Source organism: Geotrypetes seraphini, chromosome 5 (assembly GCF_902459505.1).
Source record: "Geotrypetes seraphini chromosome 5, aGeoSer1.1, whole genome shotgun sequence".
Classification (NCBI taxonomy): domain Eukaryota; kingdom Metazoa; phylum Chordata; class Amphibia; order Gymnophiona; family Dermophiidae; genus Geotrypetes; species Geotrypetes seraphini.
In genome coordinates this window covers 96527564-96553571 of record NC_047088.1, presented here as the reverse complement: position 1 = coordinate 96553571, position 26008 = coordinate 96527564, and the positions used below count along the sequence as shown (strand labels likewise).

The window sequence follows — 26008 nt, the reverse complement described above, 5'->3', positions numbered from 1 at the left end:
GCCACCAGCCTGCCCCAGAAGTCGCCTCTCTAGTAATTTCCTGTTCCCACGTAGGCAGGCGGCGGTAGCAGGCTTACCTTGTTGCTTCTTCCAGCTGCCCAAAGATTAAATTACAGTAGCCGGCCCGAGGAGGAGGTAGGTGCAGGAGTCAGGAGAGCCGGCTAAACCCAGCCACACTCTCCATTTTAAAAAAATCATCCAGGCATTCGAACAGGCCTTGAAAAAAGAGAACATGTCTGGGTTTTTCTGAATGTCTGGTAATCCTATGTATATGACAAGATAGATCAGGATGGGCTGGAGAGAGCTTCAACTGCAACTCCAGCACTGGGAAAATGAGAACAATGCCAGATGGACTTCTACAATCTGTGTCCCATATATAGCAAGACAGATCAGGGTGAGCTGGAATACACTTCAACAGCGCTTCCAGTAGCTGGGAAATGGAGCCAAGGCTGGGCCCTGAAAATGGCAAGGAGGGATCAGGAGCAAGTATACATACAGTATTTTATACCATATTTAAATAATGTGTGTGTCAGTGGGGGAGGGGAAGACATCATATAGTGGAACTTAAGCAAGTAAAATGTTATAACAATGCTCTTGGTTTAATAATGCTTTGATAATGAATGTGACTACTGGGCTGACTGTATGGATTGCACAGATCTTTATCTGCTGTCATTTACTATGTTACTATAGAGGTGGCCAGAGGGCATCTGAATGGTGCATATTTTATAATGGGAAGTAGGTGCCAATTTTCTTTTAGGGAATACTAGCATAACCTGGTATATAGGTGCCTATACACTTAGGTGTTAGTACCTTGTGTTCCCGAAAATAAGACAGTGTCTTATATTAATTTTAGGCCCAAAAAACATACTAGGTCTTATTTTCGGGGTATGTACATGATCATCTCTCCCTTCTTCTCCTTCACCCCAATTCTTCCTCTTTCCTTTCTCTCTCCCACATGTGCAGCATCTTTCCTCCCCTCCCTCCCATCCCTCATGCAGCAGGACCCTTGCCTAGCTTCTATCCTCCCCTCCCTCGTGCAGCAGGACCCTTACCCAGCTTCTTCCCTTCCCTCCCTCCCATCCCTTGTGAAGCAGAACTCTTGAGCGAGCACTGCCCCCCCCTGAGCACCCGCCGCGCAGCCAAATCCCCATCCTTCCCTCCCTCCCATTGGAACCCCGCTACGAGCCCTAAATACTTCATTAAGTAGTGTTGGGTCGGCAGCACTCTAAACAAGCTTCTTCAGCCTTGTCCATCCATGAATTCACTCTGCCGCGATTCATGAGAATTCACTGGAGCCAGTCGAAGCCGCTGAGTGCCGAGCAGATGCACCAAAGTGCGCTCCCACTCATTGCCGCTCAGTGGCAGAAGAAACCAGCCGCAATCAGGCCAGAGGAGGTAGGATGACAGGGCAGGGTGCACAGCGAGCGAGTAGGGAGGGAAGGGGGCTGGGTGCAATCTGGCGGACCAGAGGGTGCAATCTGACAGACGGACGGAAGGGAGCAGAGTCTGACAGTGGAGGGAGATGGCTGGCTTGGGGGGGGATAGCTGGCTGGGTGCAGAGTCTGACGGGTGTGGCCGGCTGGGTGCAGAGTCTGACAGGGCTGGGTATGAATTTGGCACTATTTAATGCTTTAAGTTTGAAAGATTCAGCAATGTTTGGGTGGTGAGGTGACAAAATAGGGGTTTTTTACCTCCTGAAAAAGCTGATCTTTACATATGTATAGCATGATTTAAGCTTTATCTAGGCACATTTTCTGGGTAGTGCTCTGATATAATACATAAAGATGGATGTATGGCAGAAAGTGAAGGAGAGAAAAACAGCAAATGGATAAGGTGGCCCTGGATATATAGTTAAGAGCACAGTTAAAGGAAAAGACTGGGAAAAGAAGGTTTGAAAACCAAAATCACCAGACCATGTTAGAAGGAAATGATTTTATTTTCAATTTAGTGATTGAATTGTGTCAGTTTTGAGAAATTACATCTGCTGTCTATATTTTGCACTGTTCGGGAAGAAATGCATTTGTTTCTATTTCTCTGGAGGTTGTACTGCATGCAGAGTCTTGCATCTTAGGGTTTTGTTTGTATATATTAGTACTTTAGTTTCTGGTCCTGTATTTGCATCTGTGTTCTGCCTATGTGACCAAGGCCAGGTGTTCTGGTAGATAACATACAGCGTGCTTTGCATAGTTTTTGTGATTAACCATTATGTATTGTTAATAAGATTATATTGTATGCATATATGAAAAATGAATGGAAAAAATGGTATTACAATTAGTACTATTATGGGGCGGTGTCTGGGGCGGAGCTTACAGGCTCCCCCAAACAAAAAAGTGTTCTGCTGCCTATGCTAGGGTCCACCTTGGGGGTTAGCACCCAAGAAAAGGATCTGGGTGTCATCGTAGACAATATGATGAAACATTCCACCCAATGTGCGGTGGCAGCCAAAAAAGCAAACAGGATTCTAGGAATTTTTTTTTTTTTAATCTTTATTCATTTTGAAAGCCAACATAAAGTGCAACATATTATCATACAGTTAACAGAATAAACAGCACTCAAATTCAACAAATGATACAGTAAGTACATATCCCCCTCCCCACCCTTCCTGAGAGTGTAAAATACTCACATAGCCCAAAGAATAATACAAATGATCAGGACATATAAAATTACAATCATATGACAAGAAAAGTACATATTCCCCCCTCCCCTGGATGTGTATAACTTTCATTCAGGAATCAAGGGTAAGACTAATATTTACTTTGTGCAAAATTTTGTTAATGAGTCCCAAATTTCCTTTCATTTCTTATAATATCCCATATTCATTGAATTCATACGTTCGAACCTATAGGTTTGACATAAGGTTTCCCACCAAAAGCTATAGTTTAACCTGTCCCAGTTTTTCCAATTCTTCATAATAAGTTATATGGCAACTCCTGTCATGAGAAATAATTTGTTATTTGGAGTTATCGGACTCTTGGGCATTAATAACGTACCAAATAATACTGCATCGTATGTCAATGCCATTAGGATTTCCAGTATCCTATTAATTTGATTCCAGATGGATTGCCAAAATTTAAGTATCAAGGGACAAAAGAAGAGCAGATGATTCATTGTCCCTATATCGAGATGACAGTGCCAGCATCTATTTGACTTGGAACTATCTACCTTTTGTAGCCGAGCAGGGGGTCCAAAAAATTATATGTAACAAAAATAACCAGGTTTGTCTCATAGATGCTGATACGATGCATCTCATCCTCCAAGTCCAAATCTGTGGCCACTGAGTAGCAGAAATTTGCTGCTTTGTCTCAATGCTCCAAATGTCTCTTAGACTAGTTTTTGGCTTTTTATTCAGATGCTCAGATATTAATTTATACCACTTGGCTTGGGGAACCCCTTCTGAATGGCCTGCTTCAACTGCAACCACTTAAATATTTGAGACTTTGCAATACCAAATGTTTGTTGCAGTCATGAAAAGTCAAGCATCTTCCCATCAGAAAACACATCATCCAGTGTGTGTATGCCCACCTGCAGCCAATGCTTCCAGAGGATCTTAGATTCTAGGAATTATTAAAAAAGCAATGTGAATGGATGCATAGGAGGGAGCTCCTCTTGGATCGTGACACCACCAGTGAAATCAGAATGGTGAAGCGGAAAGGGAAGCTGCGCTCTTACCCAGCTGAGCCGGCTTCCTTCCTGGTGTTTATACAACGGATTCTGGAGGGTTTCCTCCTTCCTCAGGCGGAGAATGAGAGAATTTGGAAGCAGGAGCATATTGTGGGAGACTTAGCTTTAAGCGCCTCATACACCATGCTAAGCCCTGAATACCATGAGACTCCCTCTCAGCCAGGACGTGGTTTGCAGCACCAGTCAGAGAGTGAGGTATTGGATACCAGAAATGTTGCCTATCCTCATTCTGGAGCTGGGACACTGAGTGTTGCATCGCACGGGGAGATAAGAGGCCCAACGGAGGAGCAATGTGTTGGAGCTGAAGGTGGAAGGACCGAGGGTTTGATAGACCCAGGAGTCTTTCCTGGGGGCTCCAAGGGCTCGGATGCTGGAGATAAGACCACTTCCAGGCTGAAGAAGAGACCAAAGAAAATTACATTGGAGGAAGTATGGGACTACTCACTTACATAACATGTTGCAAATTCCAGAACTGGTAAATTCTCAAGTAAAGCAAGGTGGGGATTTAGAAACTAATTTAGAAACTTGGGTCTGGAATATGGAAGAAACTATTGAGAAAACAAGCCATCCAAATGACCTTGGTGAAAGGAAATTTGAATATACATCAGAAGCTAGAAATGGAAAATAACGTAGATTGAATTTGAGGTTTTTAAATTGTCCTCAGACTCCAATTTTGTCTTCTACAGAAATGCTTAAGAAATATATAACAGAAAACTTACAAATACCAGCTGAGATGATGCCATCAATTACCAAAGCTTATTATATTAAATCTGGAAATCCAATAGTTCAAACAGCTAAAGAACAGAAAGAGGGAACCATTTTTGATCTTACTGGTTTTCTGGAAGACTCAACTTCTGTAATGACTTAAGCAACCCATCTTGCAACTTTTGCTTTGGAATACTATAGAAATTGGATTCTTTGTCTCTATTTTTTATTTAAATATGTTAAGTTTCTGCGTCATTTGGTTATTACTTTTTTCTGACCTTTATAGAGCCACACAATTGAGGAGTGAGGCTTTTTTTAGCTTTTAAATCCCAAATGTTGGCTCTCAAAGGAGCTTTTTTCCTTCAATTCCCATGTAAATGTGTTAAGATTTCAGAGAAAACTTATGTTTTTCTTTCTCCCCAAGATATTTTATTAAATAAGTCATTACAATTGAAATATAGAATGATAATAAAAATACACCAATACAGTTTAATTTAAAAATACATAAATAAAATTATATAAATAAGCTAAATAAACTAAACATCAGGGTTGTCATAATATAATGAAAACAGAAACATTACAACCCTTTACTCCTTCATATTGCCACACTTAATTGCATATATTTTCTCATATTTACTATAGAAACAAGCCATATTCCACCATATGTTATAATCCAATTTAGAGAAGTCTTTCCAATTAAATAAAATTGATTTGATTGCAATCACTATTAAATTCTTAAATAACTATTTATTATATGTGTTTAATATAGATTTAACACTACCAACCTATATATATGCGCTGTCACACAAACATATGCACACTATCATAGGATTATTAGAGACTAACAGGGGTCTCCTATGATAATGTGCATATGATAATAATCCTATGATAGTGTGCATATGTTTGTGTGACAGCGCATATATATAGGTTGGTAGTGTTATTCACAACAGAATTTAAGTGGTAATATAGATTTAAGACAATATTCACCTAAAATAATTATCTGATAAGTTAGTGGTTCTGTTATGGATAGTAGATCTGATACTGTTGACCTTATCTTATTCCAATATGACGCTACATATGGGCATATGTTCTAAAGTTCCAATTTCTACTTTACAAGACCAACAAATATTTCCTTTAGAATTATCTAATTTAGCTAGTTTAACTGGAATCCAAAATATCTTGTGCAATGAAAAGAAGGAAGATTGCATAAGATTTGCTGAGTGTAATGATATAGCTGATTGCCAAACTACTTTCCTCTGATTTTCGTCCAATTTAATATTTAATTCAGATTCCCATATACTTTGAATCCCTCTAGGCAATCCACATATATTTAACTTAAATTGTTTGTACCATGTAGCCACTGCACCTTTACAGTTCACTAAAGAGAACCCAAGTGTTATAAGCTCTAGTTGTGCATCATGAACCTTATTTTGCAGATGAGCAGCTTTTATACAATGCACTAGCTGAATCCATCTATAATGCTGTTGGATAGGTAGTTTATATTACTCCACCAAAACAGAACAGGGCGCCCATGCTTTTTGATATCTCTATGGTTTAACTTGCCAAATGCCCGCTCTTTTTCATATTTTCCAATCAATAGTTGATCCTTGAATGTTATATCTTGAGTTATTCCAAATTGGAGCCCATAAAGAATCATTCCATTTAATATCTACAGTCTTTTCTATTTCGTGAATTGCTTCCTTGGTAGCTATTAACACAGGATTACTGCTCATATCTCCTTTGACCTCAACACATGGTAACATCCATAATGGGGTTCCAAAAGTTGCTTCTTCAAATTTAATCCAAGCCGGTATAGGATCTTGCAAATCTGACAACACCCATTTAAAGCTTTGTCTTAGAATAAATGCCAAAAGAAATTCATAAAAACTTATGTTTTCTAGACCCAGAACATTTAAAGAATTTCCTGGAATCAAGGCAACCTCCAACTCCTATAGCTGTATTTACTCCCTTAGATGTATAATTTGAAGCGGATGTAAAATGATTCTCCGCCTTACTCCAGGTAAGAATTTTCCTGTATAATTTCCTACCCCCAAAAGAAAGATTACTTGTAAGTCTTGTCTCCACCTTAGGTTATTTCTTATTTACCTTGGGGTTGAAATAGAAGCTTGCTGACTGTTTAGCTGATTATATATTTGGGGATTGTTTGGTTTTTTTTCATTGTAAGAATCTATTTTCTTGAACAAGTGATATGTCTCATCTGAAGTAATGCTTTCAATTCTGATCTCCTTACCTCAAGAAAGATATAGCAGCACTAGAAAAGGTTCAAAGAAGAGTGGCCAAGATGATAAAGGGGATGGAACTCCTCATGTATGAGGAAAGACTAAAAAGGTTAGGATTCGTCAGCTTGGAAAAGAGATGGCCGAGAGGAGATATGATTAGAGTCTACAAAATCCTGAGTGAAGTAGAACGGGTACAAGTGGATCGATTTTTATACTCTGTCAAAAATTACAAAGACTAGGGGACACTTGATGAAATTATAGGGAAATACTTTTAAAACTAATAGAAGGAAATATTTTTTTCACTCAGAGAATAGTTAAGCTCTGGAACGGAGCTCTGGAACGGAGGTTCTGGTAAGAGTGGATAGCATAGCTGGTTTTAAGAAGGGTTTGGACAGTTTCCTGGAGGAAAAATCCATAGTTTGCTATTGAGAAAGACATGAGGGAAGCCACTGCTTGCCCTGGATAGGTAGCATGGAATGTTGCTACTCCTTGGGTTTTGGCCAGGTACTAGTCACCTGGATTGGCCACCGTGAGAACGGGCTACTGGGCTTGATGGACTATTGGTCTGAACCAATAAGGCTGTTCTTATGTTCTATGGTTCATCCAGCTTACAGAGAATTTCAAGGTTTGTGGCAATTCTGAACTGCACTGTGACAGCACACCATGACCTCATTGGAATGGCCTACATCAGGCAGTGATGTCACAAGGTATGACTGTGATAACTGCAATTCCATCATCTCTCTTCTAAGGACCCAAGATTTTCCTCCAGGAGCCCAGGATGACACCGCTGAGTCTAGTCAGGCTTGTTTTGTGACACCAGCTGGAAGGGGTGGGGGTAGGGGGTAGGAAAGCCCTGCCATGTGAGAAACGAGGATCCTAGAGGCTGCTTTGGGATTTCACCCTGCAAGTTTCAGCCATGGCTGTGCCAGGTGAATGCCTGTCCTGGGCTGAGAAAATGTGGGCAGTACTAGAGATAATATAAAGAGCCTGAAATAGGAGAGATACTGTTAGATAAATACAATGAATATTGTATAGATAGATACAATGGACAGTATTACACAGTGGTTGTTTGAGCTCCTCCAACTGCAAATCTCTAGCCCTGCCTTCAAGCTTTCTAATTGCTGATGCAGTGCTGGACAAAATATTGGTGGGGCTATGACCTCAGTGGTTCATCCCATTCTATTGCTTACAGATGCAATGACATTAAAATTATTAAACATAGATTAAAATTATGGTAGAATGAGACTACATAGAGACAGATTGAGATGGATTGCTATATTCTCTATGGTGACAGTGATATTACAGGTGACAATACAGAAAAAGAGCAACAGCCATCTTTACATTAAAATCCATGTATGAATATAGAAAAATCTGTGAAAGCTAAAAGATAGACTGAGTTTGTACCTGGAGAAATATCCATTTATGCTCTGGGTTCAAATCCTATTTGGGCAATCCTTTAGGGTCCTATATACATGGCAGTAGCTTTTCTTTCTCTACAGTGCTCCCTAGATCTGTTAAGTGTTATTTTTCCTGTATTCTTATCCCCACAGTTCCTCTCCAGCAGCTGGTATTAATAAGCAGCTTAGTGATGCCACCTCGTTTTCCCTTTCCCTCCCTTCCCTCCCCATTCAACGTCACACGTGAAGAATTACATTCAGGTAAGGAAAACTGACCTCTGGGTGAAAGAAGTGAGAAGGGAAACTAGGACTTTACTAGTATCACTATTTATTGTTTCTATAGTGCTACCAGGTGCATATAGTGCTGTACATTAAATATATAAGAGACAGTCCCTGCTCAGAAGAGCTTATAATATAATTATGACAGACTGGACCAAAAGGGAATCGATACATGTTGCTCATGTGGAGCATAAGAAGGGGGGAAGATGTGGTAGAAAGGATAAAAGACTAATATGTGGTAGGATTAGGATTTAAATGCAGCCTAAAAAAAAAGTGGGTTTTCAGCCTGGACTTGAAAACCACCAGAGACGAAGCCTGATGTCCGAGTCAAGCAGGTTGTTCCAGGTATGCAGCGTAGCAAGGTAGAAAGAGACAGGAGTTGGCAGTAGATGAGAAGGGTACCGACTGTCCCTCTTCCCCCAGCCCTCATTCTTACCATCATGGAGCTAAGACCACTAACATTAAAGCTTGCCCATATTATTCTCAGTCAGGATACCTGGTCTAGTTTTAGACCAATGAAAGCCAGGGTTTAGTAATTTGGAGATGTCAAGGCCTTGGCACTGGAAACTGACTCATTGTCATGGGATACCAGGAGATTGTCAAAAGAACTGGTTTAAACTAGAGAATGACATGGACAATTTTTTCCCATCCCCCCAGGAGCTCAATTTACCTGTCCCGTCCTGTGAATTTTGTCGCTATCCCTGTCCCATTCATGTAAACTCTGCCTTAACTGCACAAGCCTGGAACACTTATGACGTTAAAGTGTTTGAGGCTTGTGCAGATGAGGACAGAGCTTGCAGGAATGGGGCAAGGACAGGCAAAGAACTCATGGGGACAGGACGGGAAGGGAAAATGAGTTCCCAAGGGGAAGGTGAAAAATTTGTCCCCGTGTCATTCTCTAGTTAAAATGTACTTTGAAAAAGATAATTACACTCAGTAACTAGATAATTACACTCAGTAACTAGATACATTTGCAAACAGTCATTTTGCATACAGGAAGGCCAAAAGTTTAAATTACAAGCCAAACATTAGATATTGATCATCATGTTGTTGAGCAACTTTTCCTCATATCATCCCCTATTTCCCATTTGGGTCCAGTGCTAGAGATAAGTTTTAATCCCTTATTTGCACCTGAAGAGAGATCTTGTGTGATCATATCTTGCAATATGGCCTGGTATTAGATAATTGACATGCAGGGGCAAGAATTTCAGTAATTAGGAGATGTTAGGGCTTTAGTACCATACACCATGAGATCTGACATAACATAATGGGATAATTCATGATGTGATAGGAAGTGAGATCACTAATGTACGACAGCAGTCAATTTTTCAATTATTTCCCGTATAGTAAATCTTCATCAAATTCACAACAATCACTATACATTATAAACCTCAAGAATAGAAACGTGTGAGAATGGCAGAGGCTTTAAATAAAAAAGGGGGTGTTTAGCCTTGAAACAGCTATGGAGAAACATGCATGTCGGTGGAATGATCCCCGTTGTCGACAGAATCTAAAGCTAAGTCACGAATCTTAACTACTTTAAAATCCTTAAAATGTATTTAAGTTATAAAGTTTAAAATGCAATTGAATTAACTTATAAAATGTAATGGATCAGTGAAGATCTTGTGCACTCTTCCTGTCTGCATCATAGAAATTGCGTTAGCAAGGAAGGAAGGTACACCAAACTGAGATCCAAAGGCTTATAATGTATAGTGGTAGCTGTGAGTTTGAGGAAGTGAGATCACAGCAGCAATGGAACCTTGAACCTGACATACCATGAGTACAGTTCCTTCATGCAATTTATCCTGAAACAGTAAAGTTATAGGAACACACATTTTACCCAAGATAAAGCCACACCTTATCTCCAGACTTCACATCAGGACTGCCTCCTCAAAATCCAGTTTTGAACTAAGATGTGGTTTGCTGCCTTTGCTTCATTTGTCAAATACTTGGCTGTCTTTCTAACTGTTCCTGTCTCTCAGGGATTATTTCTGACCATCTATTTCTTTTATTGATTCCAGCAATATGGAGAAGACGAAGGGAACAGAAAGTGATGGATGAATATGAACTGGACCTTGACAATAACCCCATGTGGTTCGACTATCCTGACTCGGACACAAACAAGAGCAATGCTGTTTATAAATTTATCGGGGAAAAGCCCATGTTGAACAGCTCAAGTATGAATAACCAGCAACGCACTGACACCAGAGTTGTGGCTCAGGGAATACCATAGTAGATTTGAGTTTGTGATCTGTTCAAGAAAGTGACCAGGGGAGGGAGGGGAGGGGAGGGAAGGGGAAGGAGGGAAGAAACCTAGCGCTCTCGTGATGGTACTGGTGAAGAGTGTTAATGAGGCTATTACAGTACACAGAGTTCCCTCCAATACTCACAGTTAGTGAAAAAAGAGATTAGGTTCTTACCTTGCTAATATCTTTTCTAGTAGATAGGTGCGTCATTCTGGATGATAAAGTATTCTCCCTATTAGAGAATGACACGGGAACAAATTTTTCCCCATCCCTGCAGGAACTCATTTTCCTGTCCCGGAGAGTTATTTTTCTGTCCCTGCCCCATTCCTGCAAGCTTTGTCCTCATCTGCATAAGCCTCAAACACTTTAAAATCATAAGTGTTTGAGGCTTGTGTGGTTAAGCAGATTTTATAGGAATGGGGCAGGGACCAGGACAGTGACAAAACTCGTGGGGATGGGACAGAAAAATTTAGTTCCTGTGGGGACGGGGAAAAATTTGTCCCTGTGTCATTCTCTACACCCCATGCTTATAAGCTGTGCAGAAGGAATCCACTCCAGGTTTTCTATTCTTCCTCCTTCACCAGAGGGCTCTGCTGCCTCCTAGAGTTTATACCAAAGCAGGCAATAGCCTTATATAGTAACACATAACAAGGAGGGGTAACATAGTAAATGATGGCAGATAAAGACCTGAATGATCCATCCAGTCTGCTCATTAGTTATATGTATTAAAATTACATGATTAAATTAACTTGTATCTTTTCTTTGATATTTCTGGGCCATAGACTGTAAAGTCCACCTTGTACTGTCATAGGTTCCAACTGCTGTAATTGCCGTTCAAGCTTACTCCAGCCTATCCAACCATCCCATTGTTTGCAGGATACCCACCATAAAGTCTGGCCAGTAATGTCCTCATGTGGAGTTCCCAATGATACCCTCCCCAGCCCATCCTACACCATTTATGGGTCACAGAGAGACAGATTGCAAGTCTGTCCAGTACTGGCCTTAGTTCTTTTATTTAAACCATTCATTTTCTAATATTCCTTTGTGTTTATCCCATGCTTTTTTGAATTCCATCACCATTTTCCTCTCCACCACTTCCCTCGGGAGGGCATTCCAGGTATCTACCACCCTCTGTGAAAAAGAATTTCCTAACATTACCCCTAAGTCTTCCTCCCTGCAACCTCAATTTATGCCCTCTAGTTTTACTATTTTACCTTCTCTGGAAAAGATTTGGTTCTATATTAATACCTTTCAAGTATTTAAACATCTGTATCATATCTCCTATGTCCCTCCTCTCTTCCAGAATATACATATTTAGGTCTTCCAGTCTCTTCTCATACTTCTTTTGGTTCAAACCCCTTACCATTTTCGTCATCTTCCTCTGGACTACTTCAAGTCTTTTTATATAGCCTCCAAAACTGAACACAATACTCCAAGTGCGGCCTCACCAATGGCCTATATAAGGGCATCAACACCTCCCTTCTTCTGCTGATTACTCCTCTTTCTATACAGCCTAGCATCCTTATGGCTACAGCCACCACCTTATCACACTGTTTAGATGCCTTTAGATCCTCAGACACAATCACCCCAAGGTCCCTCTCTCCATCTGTGCTTAGCAGCCTCTCACCTCCCAGCACATACAGTTCCTCAGATTTCTATCTCCCAAATACATCACTCTGCACTTCTTTGCATTGAATTTTAGTTGCCAGATGTTAGACCATTCTTCTAACTTTTGCAGATTCTTTATGGGGTTCCGGGTGTGCCCCTGTGGGGTGTCCACTCTGTTACAAATCTTGGTATCATCCATAAAAAGGCTAACCTTTTAAATCTTCAGCAATGTCGCTCACAAACATATTGAACAAAATCGGTCCCAGCATCAATCCTTGAGGCAGTCCACCAGGCCCGAGGAGAGGGGGGTGCAGCCGGTACATCGCTCCAGGGCCTATGAAACTCAAGGGGGCCCAATAAAGCTCAAGAAACATCACCATTGTTAGAAATAAATAATGATATACACACATAGCATGTGTGTAGAATTTTGTATAAGGTCCCACACACCTTCTTTGTACCGGGGCCCAGATTTTCTCTTGGCGGCCCTGCACTCCACTACTCACCTTTCCCTCCTTCGAATGAATTCCATTAACCACCACCCTCTAGCTTCTGTCCATCAACCAGTTTCTAATCCAGTTCACCACTATGGATCATAACTTCAGCCTGTGGAGTTTATTTAAGAGCCTCCTATGAGGAACCGTGTCAAAGGCTTTGCTGAAATCTAAGTAAATTACATCTAGCACACGTCCTTGATCCAGTTCTCTGGTCACCCAGTCAAAGAATTCAATCAGATTCGTTTGGCATGATTTACCTTTAGTAAACCCATGTTGCTGCGGATCTTGTAATTCATTAGATTCTAAGAATTTCACTATCCTTTCCTTCAGCAACGTTTCCATTATTCTTCCAATAACTGAAATGAGACTTACCGACATGTTTCCCGCTTCATCTCTACCACCACTTTTGTGAAGAGGGATCACATCCGCTCTTCTCCAGTCCCGCAGAACCTCTCCCGTCTCTAAAGATTTATTGAACATCTTTAAGAGGATCCGCCAGAACCTCTCAGAGTTCCCTCAACATCCTGGGATGGATCCCGTCTAGTCCTATAGCTTTGTCCACCTTCAATTTGTCAAGTTGTTCATAAACACTTTCTTCCATGAATGATGCAGTATCCATTCGATTCTCAGGTGTAACTTTGCTGACCAATTGCGGTCCTTCTCCATGTTTTTCTTCTGTGAACACCGAACAGAAGTATTTGATTTTTGCTCATCACTCTTCATATAGCGGTTCATACCTTCTTTCAGTCTCATAATTCCATTTTTTGTCTTCCTCCTTTCACTAATATACCTGAAAAAATATTGAATAAATCGGGCACGCCACTATTCACCTGACCTTCCTCTGAGCGAATTCCATTTACCACTACCCTCTCGCATCTGTCTGTCAACCAATTTCTGATCCAGTTCACCACTTTAGCCCACGGATCTTGCAATCCATTAGATTTTAAGAATTTCACTATCCTTTCCTTCAGCAATGTTTTCATTATTTTTCCAATAACTGAAGTGAGGCTTATCACCCTGTAGTTTTCCGCTTCATCTCTGCAGTCATTTTTGTGAAGAGAGTCCTCATCCACTCTTCTCCAGTCACACGGAATCTCTCCCATCTTTAAAGATATATTGAACAAATCTTTAAGAAGACCCACTAGAATTTTTCGGAGCTTCCTCAATATCCTGGGAAGGATACCGTCCAGTCCCATAGCTCTGTTCACCTTCAATTTTTCAAATTGTTCATAATCACTTTCTTCTGTGAAAGGTGTGGTATCCATTCCATTCTCAGGTGCAACTTTGCTAGCTAATCGCAGTCCTTCTCCAGGTTTTTCTTCCATGGACACTGGACAGAAGTATTTGATTAGCACATTTGCTTTTTCCTCATCACTCTCAACATAGTGGTTCATACCTTCTTTCAGTGGGGAAGGCCTCCAAGTGCATCTCCAATGCTGTGATACAAAATTAACAATTGATTCCCAGAAAAGTAGATGCAAGATTAATCCCATAAAATATGTCCCAACATAGCATTGGGCTAGTAACATTTCAGGCACTGATCATTTTACTGAACGGTGGCAATAAAAGCTCTGTGGAGTGAAATATAAATGAAGCATGCATTTATAATGCATTTCCCAAATTGATTCTTATTGGTATTTTGCCAGATTTAGTGGACTCACTAGTGACGGTGTTTTAACTGGTCTCTAGTGAGTACACTGGTGATATCCCTATTCAATTTACAGATATATATGAGTAGCTCATAGTCTACTCTAGATCTTTCAATTTGTCCTACAGATGATCTTTGTGATAACGTTTCAGTGGGCTTAATAACTGTGCATCTAACCAGTATGCCTCTGGGAGGCAGTGAGGCTACATAGTGACTTAATTGCATACATTTAAAAGTATTGAGCCTCTCTAAGTCAAACTCCTCACACAAAGATGTGAATGATTTCATTTGACCCGTCTCAGTTACTACCTGCAAAATGTATACTATACCTTGCTGGTTCCAATATACAAATGCCAATCCATCAAAACCTGGGAGAAATTACCCATTGCCACAAACAGGCATTAATGAAGAAACTTCTGCAATGAGCCCCAGAAGCTTTCCTATCTTACACCAGACTGTGTGCGGGAGTACATACAAAAGGAACGTGATTCGATCTAAATCAGTATCTCATATGTTAAATTTGAGAGCTATTTATTTAAAGTTCCTTAAGCTATGTATGGGTAATTGTAACAACAGTGAAACTAAAGTAGATAGAATAGAATTGCTTATCAGTGCAATGGATGTGCTTGTTTTTTAGTGCAAATTAACTCAAAATGTGGCTCAATAGTTGACAAGCACACTCGCATTTCATCATTCACCGTCTGTAGTTTTCTCTTTTTTTTTAAATTTATTTTCTGTTAGAACTGAAAATTCAAGTTCACCTTGGTTGCTTAAGTTTGTTTATTGAAAGCTTCTATTCTTCTACTAATGACTCTGAACAAGCTTGTTCATGGCCTGCCCTGTCACTGATAACCCGACAGAGGGAAGTCCTGGCAGAGCAAGCACGAACAAACCTGTTCAGAGCCTGCATCTGCTAGCCGTTCACCACTGCTGTTGCTTTAGGAGGCCATGGAGGTATATCAGGCCTCAAGGGGGGGGGGTCTGTCGGTCTGGAAATGCTGCACAGGGGGGTGGGAGGGATGGAAAGCCGCCGCACAGTGAGATAGGAGGCTGAATCAAATCAAAATTTTTCCCTGAATTGGGCAACACTAGTGGCCAGTCTACTAAGAATCTTAATGGCTTGTTTTTGTGCATTTTTCCCTTAGACATTTTTTTTCAGGACTGGTCCTAAAAGATAGATGGATTGAGTTAAAAAAATGTCTAGCAAATGGCCATTTTCAAAACAAAAAGTTGGGACTTTTTTCTGGTTTGAAAATGGCCATTTTCTCTACGGAAGTTTTGGATGTTTTTCACAAAACGTCCAAAATTGGATTTAGAAGTCATATTGAAAATGCTCCTATAAATTTATTGGAATTGACGGTTATGATACTGGGATGCTGGGATATTAATGATTTTATGTTTCTTTTTTTTTTTTTTAATCAAATTTCAAATTATATTACAAGAATTAATTTTTGCGACAGTAATACAGCATGAAATAAACAAGGAAATCTTAATGCAGTTGAAAGAAAACAAGTAAAGCTCCTTAGACCTCAATCAGTGGAGGAGTAATTCCAAATAAGTGAAGAGAAACTTATTATATAATTAATCAGGAATAGGCTTAACAGCAAAAGAATTCCATTTTAACTAATTACTATTCACAATAACTACATATTTCCTGTAGCCATCTTCTTCAGATCCAAGAAGGCTCGCAGCTGTTCAGGAGAGTAAAATACATATTTAACCCCTAAATATTTAACTAGACATTTGCATGGGTAAGCTAAAAGAAATGTACCTCCCAAAGACACTATTTCAGGCATCATTACAAGAAACAATTTCCTACATTCCTATGTCTGCCTAGCTACATTGGAGTATACAGTAGATACACTTTTTTTCCCCATAAAACAATAATTGTGAAGATCGAAAATATAGACAAAAAAATGTGCATTTATGTCTTGTTCAAAGACTTACAAAACTAATAGCGTCATTCTTTCAGAGGATACAGATACAGTTGACTCTAGGAAATCTGTAACATGTAAAACTTATATATTTACATTACCAACTTTATATCAACAATTTTGACGTATCTTTTTAGGGAACACTTTGGAAGTTAGAAATCGGATGTCTATCTATTTGTATTCCTAGTCTTTGTGAACCACATAGAACTTAATGGTATTTGTGGTATACGAGTGAGTTTTATGTTATGTTAAAACACCTTCAGTATTTAAATGGACTTGTTCGATCTCTAAGTTTACCCCTGCTCCTTTTTTTGATGGAAAATAGTATATCCTACTAACAGGTGGTATACATTCAGGGGAAAATTTCAGAATTTCAATAAGGTATTTTTTAAACATCTCGATAGGAGAGACCCCCAGGAAAATTCAAAAGGCGAAAATTCAGACGACGATTAAAGTTTTCTAATTGTTCAAACTTACAATTTAATTGATTTTTGTTCTTAATAAGTTCAAAAGATAGGTCTTGAAGTTTTTCCACCTTTTAATTTACTTGTTTTAAGTTATTAGAGAAATCTTCTTTAGTCCCTTATAATATGAGTCCCAAAGCATCAACTGTACTTACTAAAATTGTGATTTCTTGTGAAGACTTGGTTATGGTAACATTCAGGCTGGAGAGAGCATCCCAAATCTCCAATTGGAGATTTAACCAGCTGAGAGCTGACTTCTCTGTCAGCTCCCAGGTCCCCCTGCTCCTTCGTTGCTCTGGCGGCTTCTGCCCCTCGAACTGGGGTTTCCTCTGCAATCTCCATTCGGCAGGGCTCCTCAGTCAGTGCCGCGATTGAAGCAGGGCGCGGTGGAGGATAAAGATGTCTCCAAGGTAAGATCCTCTACTTCTCCTCGAGCGGGGGATAGCGCCGTTGTCACCCCAGACAACTCAACGGGGTTCAAAGTAGTCATGAACTCCCGAATCGACCGCTGCATCGGGGAGGAAGTTCTCAGTGTCGAGGGATCCACCCAAACTATCCCCTTGCGCTTAGCATGCGGCTTCTTGGTAAAGGTAGGAAAAATTAAACAGAACGCTCTCGGATCAGCTCAGGAGCATGAGTAACAGCCTACCGCCATCTTAAATCCTCCTCTATGCTTCTTTTATGTTAACACATTGTTTGTATTTTGTTGTAAACTACTAAGGATGGTATATTGATTTAAAAAAAAAAAAAATAAACATCTACAATTCTTGAGTAAACCTTGCCCCCTTTCAGCCATGTGACTGAGTCTGCCCAGTTTGTGTTCATTGTAACTACCAGGAGAGATTGGGCTAGATTCACTAAATGTACTGATCCTGTAACGACGATCACAAAACTAGTTTTACTGGTTATGCGATCGTTCCCCAACCCGATTCACTAAATGGCCCACTGCCTAGTTTACGATCCCATCCAATCCACCCATGCAAATTAGTAAAACCCCACGCAAAATAGCCAAGCGATTGATTCAGCAACAATTGCTTGCCTATTTTGAATCGGATTTTACTAATGTCAAACCCAACTGCTGCCCATTAAAAAAAATGAAAAACAAAACCCCACTGCTGCCGACAGCCCCGACACCCCACACCCACACAAATACGGTGGTAGTCCCCCCCCAAAAGTGGTGGTGGCAGCCCCCCTCTAGAAAAAGGCAGGAGGGATGCCCACTTCTTCCTGCCATCAGGCCCAGCTTGCGCTCCCTGACAGAAAAAAAAATACTCCACGAACAGCACGAGCGATGCCCACTCCCTCTTGCCATCAACCTCCCCCTCCCTCTATCTTTCCGTTGGGAGCAGGAGGGGTGCCTCCTGCTCCTCTGGCTCCTGGCGCGAACTGCAGGCCTTAGGCCCTGCCCCTGGTGCATCATGTGATGCGTGGGGAGGGGCCTAAGGCCCTGAATGGCTCAGGTGCCTTAGGTTCCTCCCATGGGATGAGCCCAAGGTGCCTGAGCCAATCAATGACTTCCTTAGGAAGTCTCTGGGAAGCCTAAGGAAATCCCTGATTGGCCATTGTTTTGGCATGCTAGATTAAACTAAGTCATTAGGTAATTGCAGTTTCAGGTCATGGAAGAGAATAGAGGAAGGGGAAAAGCATCATTTTGTCACATGTGCCCTTTCTAATTTGTTGATATTCTTTTAGACCATATTCTCCTGTCCTGCAGTAGTCCTGAGGTGGCCATACTGATCAAGTGTGTAACACTGCACATGCTCGTAGTCTGTTTTGCTGATATGTTGGGATGATATACTTCAATCACATGCAGTTATTTAATGGGTCTGTGCATAATACGTACTAACACAATATGGGCAATTAGATCCTACTGTGGTTTTACTGCAAAAACCAGCCAGTTGGACACCAGAGTATGTGAAAAGAGATGGCTGAGGGGAGATATGATTGAAGTCTACAAAATCCTGAGTGGAGCAGAACGGGTACAAGGAATTGATTTTTCACTCTGTCAAAAATTACAAAGACTAGGGGACACTTGATGAAGTTACAGGGAAATACTTTTAAAACCAACAGGAGGAAATGTTTTATCACTCAGAGAATAGTTAAGCTCTGGAATGTGTTGCCAGAGGTTGTGGTATGAGCAGATAGCATAGCAGGTTTTAAGAAAGGTTTGGACTATTTCCTGGAGGAAAAGTCCATAGTCTGTTATTGAGAAAGACACGGGGAAGCCTCTGCTTGCCCTAGATCAGTAGCACGGAATGTTGCTACTCTTTGGGTTTTAGCCAGGTACTAGTGACCTGGATTGGCCACTGTGAGAACGGGCTACTGGGCTTGATGGGCCATTGGTCTGACCAAGTAAGGCTGTTCTTATGTTCTTATTTCTGACATTCCTTGATATCATGGGTATGTTAACAGGAAAGAGTTTTAAAACAGAATAACTGTTGTCATTCTAAGGAAAAGAAGTGACACCACCAGACAGACACAGTAAGATAAAATAATAGTTGTATTTTTTGCTAGCTTATAATTATTTTTCTCCTCTTCATTTTATTTTCAGAGGCAATTGGAAAGCTTTTGCGGCGGATCATGATAGGGGCCATCATTCTGGTGCTAATACTCCTGGTCTACCAGCTGCTCAAGAACTTGTAAGGAATGGCTATGGGGCAATTATTGGGGGATCACTCTACCCCCCCCCCCCTTTCCATGTCTCTGAAGTCACCATTAACTCTGAGCTGTGAGGGACAAATGAGCTAGCCCTCCAGGGGAAGGAGAGTGTGGTGTAGTGGCTAGAGCTACAACCTCAGCATCTAAAGGTTGTGGGCTCAAACCCCATGCTGCTCCTTGTGACCCTGGGCAAGTCACTTAATCCTCCACTGCCCCAAGTACATTTATTTATTTATTTATATACCACTTATATCCCGGTGGGCTCAAACTCTATCTAGTATACCCAGTGGCGTACCGGGGGAGGGGGGGGGCCGTCCGCCCCGGGTGCACAGCCGGCCAGGTCCGGGTCCTACTGCCCTTCCTTTCCCCCAGTCCGCGCCGCTGCAATCTTACCTCCCTGCTGCTGCTGCTAATCACCGACAAGAAGTCTTCTTTCCGACGTCAATTCTGACGTCGGAGAGGACGCTCCGGGCTAGCCAGGTAGTGATTGGCTGGCCTGGAACGTCCTCTCTGACGTCAGAATTGATGTTGGAAAGAAGACTTCTTGTCGGCGATTAGCAGCAGCAGCGGGGAGGTAAGATTGCAGTGACGAGGACCGGGGGAGAGGCGCTTTTTTATTTTCCCACGGCAGGGAGGGAAGGATGTAGGCAGGTAAGCTGGCTGGCTTTAGCACGGCAGGGAGGGAGGGAGATAGGTAGGCAGGCAGGCAGGCAGGCTGGCTTTTGGGGGTGGACAAAATCTGGAAGGCAGTGGAGGGACATAAGAAGGAGGCACTAAAGACGGGAAGGTGGCACCATGGACACAGGATGGAGGCACTGGGGGCACCATGGACACAGGATGGAGGTACTGTGGGCACCATGGACACAGGATGGAGGTACTGTGGGCACCATGGACACAGGATGGAGGCACTGGGGGCACTAAGGACACGGGAAGGAGGCACTGGGGGCACTATGGACACAGGAAGGAGGCACCAGGGGCACCATGGACACAGAATGGAGGCACTGGGGGGACCATGGACACAGGAAGGAGGCACTGGGGGCACCATGGACACAGGACGGAGGCACTGGGGGCACTATGGACATGGGAAGGAGGCACTGGGGGCACTATGGACACAGGACGGAGGCACTGGGGGCACTATGGACACAGGATGGAGGCACTGGGGGCACTATGGACACAGGATGGAGGCACTGGGGGCACTATGGACACAGGACAGAGGCACTGGGGGCACTATGGACACAGGACAGAGGCACTGGGGGCACTGGACACAGGACAGAGGCACTGGGGGCACTAAGGACACAGGGCAGGGTACTGGGGGCACTATGGAGGCACTGGGAGCACTAAGAACATGGGAAGGAGGCACTGGAGACACTAAGGACACAGAACAGAGGCACTGGAGGCGGACACAGGATGGAGGCACTGGGGGCACTAAGGACACAGGATGGAGGCACTGGGGGCACTATGGACACAGGACGGAGGCACTGGGACATGGGAAGGAAGGAAGGAAGGAGGGAATAGAAAGGGACAATTGTTGGGCCTGAGTGCAGGAAGAAAGAAATGAAAGAAAGGATATACAGTCAATTAATAGATGTCCCCTTCTGATGAAAAAAATAAATGGTCACGTTACCTCTGACTTACTTTCTCTGCAGCAGAGTCAGCAGCTGCACTGAGATGCAGGAAGGTCCCACGATGACTCATCTGCCGGCTCTGCTCTGGAAGAAGTAAATTACGGCGTAGGGAGTAGACCCCGCAGACGCAGTCATTGTGGGACTTTGCCACAACTCCCTGCGTCTGCCGGGTCCACCCCCTCCGACGTAACTTATTTCTTCCGGAGCAGAGCCAGAAGACGAGTCATCACAGGACCTTCCAGCATGCGGCTGCTGAGTCCACTCCAGAGCAAGTACGTCGGAGTGGGGTGGACTGGCAGCCGGCAGCTACAGTCATCATGGGACCTTGCTGCATGAAGGGAGAGAAAGGAGCAGGACTGCTGGAATAGAAGAGTGGTAGAGGGAAAGAAAGGGGCAGGGTGATATGGAAGGGTGGTGTTGATGGAATTGATGTACAGAGAAAGGGGAGAGACATAATGGGGAAGGATATTGGAGGGAAAGAAAGGGGGCAGATGCTGATTGAAGAGGGGTGGATGGCGAGAGAAAGAACGGACATTGGATGGTAGTGGGGAGCCTATGCTGGATGGAAGTGCAGATGGGAGAGATAAGGGAGCAAATGCAGGAAGGAAATGGGAGGAGAGAAAGATGGAAGGAGGGGATAAATAAAAGGAGGGCACATGATGGGGAGAAAAGGATTGAATTAGGAAAACATTGGAGGGGTGAGGGAAAGAGGTGGCAAGCTTTAGGTAGATAGTAAAAAAGGACATTGATGAGAGGGTAATAAGAACGTAATCTAGACAAATGCAGAAAATAAATTGAAAAAGAAAATGAGGGAAAAAAGGGAAAGGGATTGCAGAGGAGAGGTGTGGGAGAGGGAAGGAGAGGAGAGAGATGCCAGACCATAGGGGGTGAAAGGAGAGATGAAAGGGGGAGGCATACAGTTTCTGGAAGGGGCATAGAAGGAGAGAAGATGCCATATAGGGGAAGAGAGACGGCAGACAGTGGATGGAAGGAAGAGAGTTATAAGAAGATGAGGAAAGCAGAAACCACAGAAGACAAAGGTAGAACAAAATTTTTCTATTTATTTGTTGCTTTAGGAGACATGTGTCACTGTTTCTGTGATTTTGCATTGTATGCAGAGTACAGCTTCTTGCTGGTTCAATTTAACCTTTGTCTATGTATTTCTATTTTATCCCCCCTTTTACAAAACTGTGGAGCGTTTTTAGCGCCAGCCGTGGTGGTAGCAGCTCTGATGCTCAGAATTCTATGAGCGTCAGAGCTGTTACCACCGTGGCTAAAATCCACACTACAGTTTTGTAAAAGGGGGAGGGGTTAGTTTGTGATGACATATTCCTTACTAGGCGAAAGTGTTTTCTGTGTTCTATGTTCGAAAGACATGTTTTTTTTTTGTTAGGATTGACTGCAGGATTGATCTGTACTAGTCTGGCTTGTTTAGTTTTACAATGGGTGTATTGATGTTGTACTGCTCACTGCAGTATGTAAGATGCTGCCTTTTCCTAGGTACTCATGTGTGACGTGTGGCTTGTTACTAAATATCATGTTTTTTGTACAGATGGGTACGCCACTGAGTTTACCTGGGGCAATGAGGGGATTAAGTGACTTGCCCAGGGTCACAAGGAGCAGCGAGGGATTTGAACCCACTGCCCTGGGTGTCGCTCATCCTTGCTATGCCACTGCCCACAGTTTTATAATAGGGTTGTTGATGTGTATAACTTAGGAGTCCTTTTACTAAGCTGCAGTAACCACTAATGCAGTGTATCGCAAACTGTGTGCCATGGCAAGATTCCAGGTGTGCCAAGAGATGCTAGCGAAGAGGAGAGACGCCGGCGCTGCTTGACTGCTTACAGGAAGTGCTTCTTGCACTGTACACCAGCACCTTTACCTCTCTCTGCACTTCTCCTCCTCCAGCACTTCCCCTCCCCCCTCCCCCGTAATAATAGCAGGCTCAGGACCCGGTCCAAAGGGCCTCCATGCATGCGCAGATGTCGACGTGATGTCACGTATGCTTGTGATGTCATCGCATCAACGTCCACACTTTTCCAGATGCCCTCCAGCTATGGCCCCGTGTTTAGGGTGCTGCGGCTTCAAAAAGTTTACAGGACACTGCACTAATGTGTACTTAGTGCTTATGAGCTCTACCGTGGGGTGTGCTTAGGCATTTCGTGGTATTTTTTGTACATGTGCAGGGGACATGTTTGGGGGTGAAGAGTGGGCATGGTTATGCTAATAGGTTAGTGCGTGGTCATTGCTACGTGCTAATTGATTAGCCTCTGGTTAGTTGAGGGAGTCTTTACCGCCTAGACGATAGGTGCAGTTAAGGGTTTATGCACTAATGGCCATACGCTTATGGGAAAATTAGCGTCTGGCCATTATTGTAAATATGGGAAATGTGGCCATTTTACAGCCATGCGAAAAGTGGCCTTAGCGCAAAGGGAAACCCATGCGCTAATCATAGCATGGGCCAATTTTTAGCACAGCTTAGTAAAAGGGCCCCTTAATTAGCTAAATGGCACTAATTTGGCACTTAATTGGTGATAAGTACCAATAATTGGCCTTCAAAAGAACTAAGGGCTAGATTCATAAAGCAACCCGATCGTGTACCGATTGGTTTGCGACCCCTTTGCGACCAGATTTCTCTCGGGCCCCATTCACTAACCTCTCCTGCAATCTGCTTTGAATCTGTGCATGCAAATGAGGAGAAAAGCATGCAAAGTAGGCAGGGACGTGATTTTATAACACAAAATTCTCAATCCAACTGGGCTGGCCGATCAACTGAAGAAGCGACTGCTGGGGAGCAGTCGAAAACATCTTTCTGACTCTGGAAGCCCTGCTCTCTGCCCTGCTCGCCGCCCTCTTCTGTTTGCTCGCCGCATCGCCGCCCTGCTTCTCCTACCCTGACATCCCTGAAAATCTCCTGCCTGCTCGCCGCATCGCTGCCCTGGTTCTCCTGCCCTGACTTCCCTGAAAATCTCCTGCCCTTCCCCGCCCTGCGAGCCCGTGGTTTTAACCCGCGGGTTTAAAGTGGGTTAAAAACACGGGCTCACAGGGCTAAAAACTAATTAAAAAGTTTAAAGTTAAAAAAAAGATCACGACTCTGATGGGCTTGCGCAGACCATCTACAGATAGTCTGCGCATGTGTGGGAATCGCAGAAAAGCAATCCATGCCGGCAGATGGGGGCGTTCCTCTGATCGCCTCCATCTGCATATTTTAGCTTCCAGAATTCGTAGGACCTGCCCGGATCAGGCCCGATTGGGCAGGTTAATGAATCTAGCCCTAAGGGGGGATTTCTTCAAGTGGCACTAACTGCTTTAGTGCATGTTAACTACGTTAGCATGTGCTAAACACTTAAAGATGCCCATTATATTCCTATGGTTGCCTTAGCAGTTAGTGTGCGCTGACATGATTAGCACCTCTTGATGAATTCCCCTTAAATGTCAAAAATTTGTAGTTACACACAACTGTTTATCACTATTTCACAGTTTGTGTGCCTAAAATCCATCATATGCAACTCGATCTGTGGATCCGTGAGGGGCATGGATGAGTCGAAGATGTCTTAAGCTGATAGAGTGGCGTAGTAAGAGGGGAACAGGGGGTTGGACTGCCCTGGGCACCTCCTTGGTGGGGGTGCCAGCACCTTTCCACGCCATGCTTGCACTGTACCTCTTTAAATCTTCACCAGTGCGAGCAACGTCTCCAGCCTGCTGCTTGCGCCGGCCTGGATCCCCTCTGAAATCACTTCCTAGTCGTGGGGCCAGGAAGTGGCTTCGGAGGAGAAGCCAGCATCGGCGTGAACAGCAGGCCGGAGAAGCTCCTTGCGCTGGTGAAGATTTAAAGAGAGATGGGGGTGGTGGGCAAGGGAGATCACGAGTGTAGCGGGGGAGGGAGGACCAGGGAGGGAGCGGGGGGAGGTGGCGCCACTGCCCCGCGCTATCCCACTAGGCTGATATGCACACTAGTTATAGAATATTAGTATTTATGAACCTAGCTAACTACACTTGGGTGTGAGCATTTATACCAGCCATTCTAAGTGCTTGCAACTATTTATTTTATTTATTTAAAAATATTTATAACCCTCTTATCCACAAATCGAAGCGGGGAACAAAATCACATACAAAGTAACTATAAATAATACATACAATTACAATACAACAAAACAAAAGCAGCATAAAAAAAAACAACCAAAGTAATCCAGTTCTTCCCCAAAGTCTGACGTGTAAAGCGTATGAAAGTTAATTGGGCTCTGAATGGTACCGCTGAAGTACTAGAGATCTACATCTGAAAACCTGGTTATTCTCAAAAATGTAACTCCTCCTCCTTCTCTGGTTATTCTAGTCCTCTAAATTTTCTCTTCATTTTGCCTCTTCCCTCCACTGGAGTTCCTTTCTACCCTAACTCTTGTTAACCGTGTCAAGCTTTACGAATGTAGAGATGATGCGGTATACAAACCTAAAGTTTAGATTAGATTAGATTAGATTAGAGATAACATTGATAGTATGTTTGATCCCTGAACATATTGTGGAGTAGAGCGCACCAAAAGTTAGGCACACAAATGCAGACGTACGCTCTATTCCAGGGGTGTCCAACCTTTTGGCTTCCCTGGGCCGCATTGGCTGAAAAAGTTTCTGGGGCCGCGCAAATGCTGCAGCAAGACAGAGGAGGGAGCCAGCAAGACAGTAAACATCCAGGAGCAGCAGAAGAAAACACTGCATCGCCCTTGACTGGGGCCGCACAAAATACTTCACGGGGCCGCATGCGGTCCTTGGGCCGCAGGTTGGACACCCCTGCCCTATTCTATAACAGCAGTTGCACGCACAACTTCTGTTATGAAATTTGAACTTAGCATGCATCATCCTGGTATCTAACTTCAGGCAGCCTTTATAGACTAACACATTAAAAACCACTTTACCAGTGTTAATGCAGGATGCCAACGTGTGCCGTGATTATCTTGCTCTTTTCACAGATGCTGTAACTTCCAGGACTAGTGACCCAGCCGGAAACAGCTCGATTCCAATAATAAATAATTTTATA

At 42.9% G+C, this 26008-nt stretch overlaps 1 protein-coding gene across 2 annotated transcripts; it reads left to right on the top strand.

Annotated features, from left to right (window-relative positions):
- Positions 1-70: 70 nt before the first annotated feature.
- On the top strand, positions 71-26008 carry C5H16orf92 (chromosome 5 C16orf92 homolog). Of its 2 annotated transcripts, XM_033943943.1 has the most exons (6): positions 71-486; positions 6288-6406; positions 8177-8284; positions 10324-10479; positions 19248-19335; positions 25941-26008. In XM_033943943.1, exons 2-6 carry the CDS (start codon positions 6385-6387, stop codon positions 25960-25962), a joined length of 396 nt encoding a protein of 131 aa, XP_033799834.1. In that variant the 5' UTR covers positions 71-486; positions 6288-6384; the 3' UTR covers positions 25963-26008. The 2 variants fall into 2 exon arrangements, with proteins under 2 accessions (XP_033799834.1, XP_033799833.1); XM_033943942.1 differs by lacking the exon at positions 71-486 and having other exon boundaries at positions 3383-6406.

Coding starts and splice junctions, on each gene's coding strand:
- C5H16orf92 (XM_033943943.1), top strand. CDS start 6,385: ATGATTCTCCGCCTTACTCCAG. Junction 10,480..19,247: donor GCCCATGTTGAACAGCTCAA/GTATGAATAACC, acceptor TTTTATTTTCAG/AGGCAATTGGAAAGCTTTTG. Junction 19,336..25,940: donor TACCAGCTGCTCAAGAACTT/GTAAGGAATGGC, acceptor CTCTTTTCACAG/ATGCTGTAACTTCCAGGACT.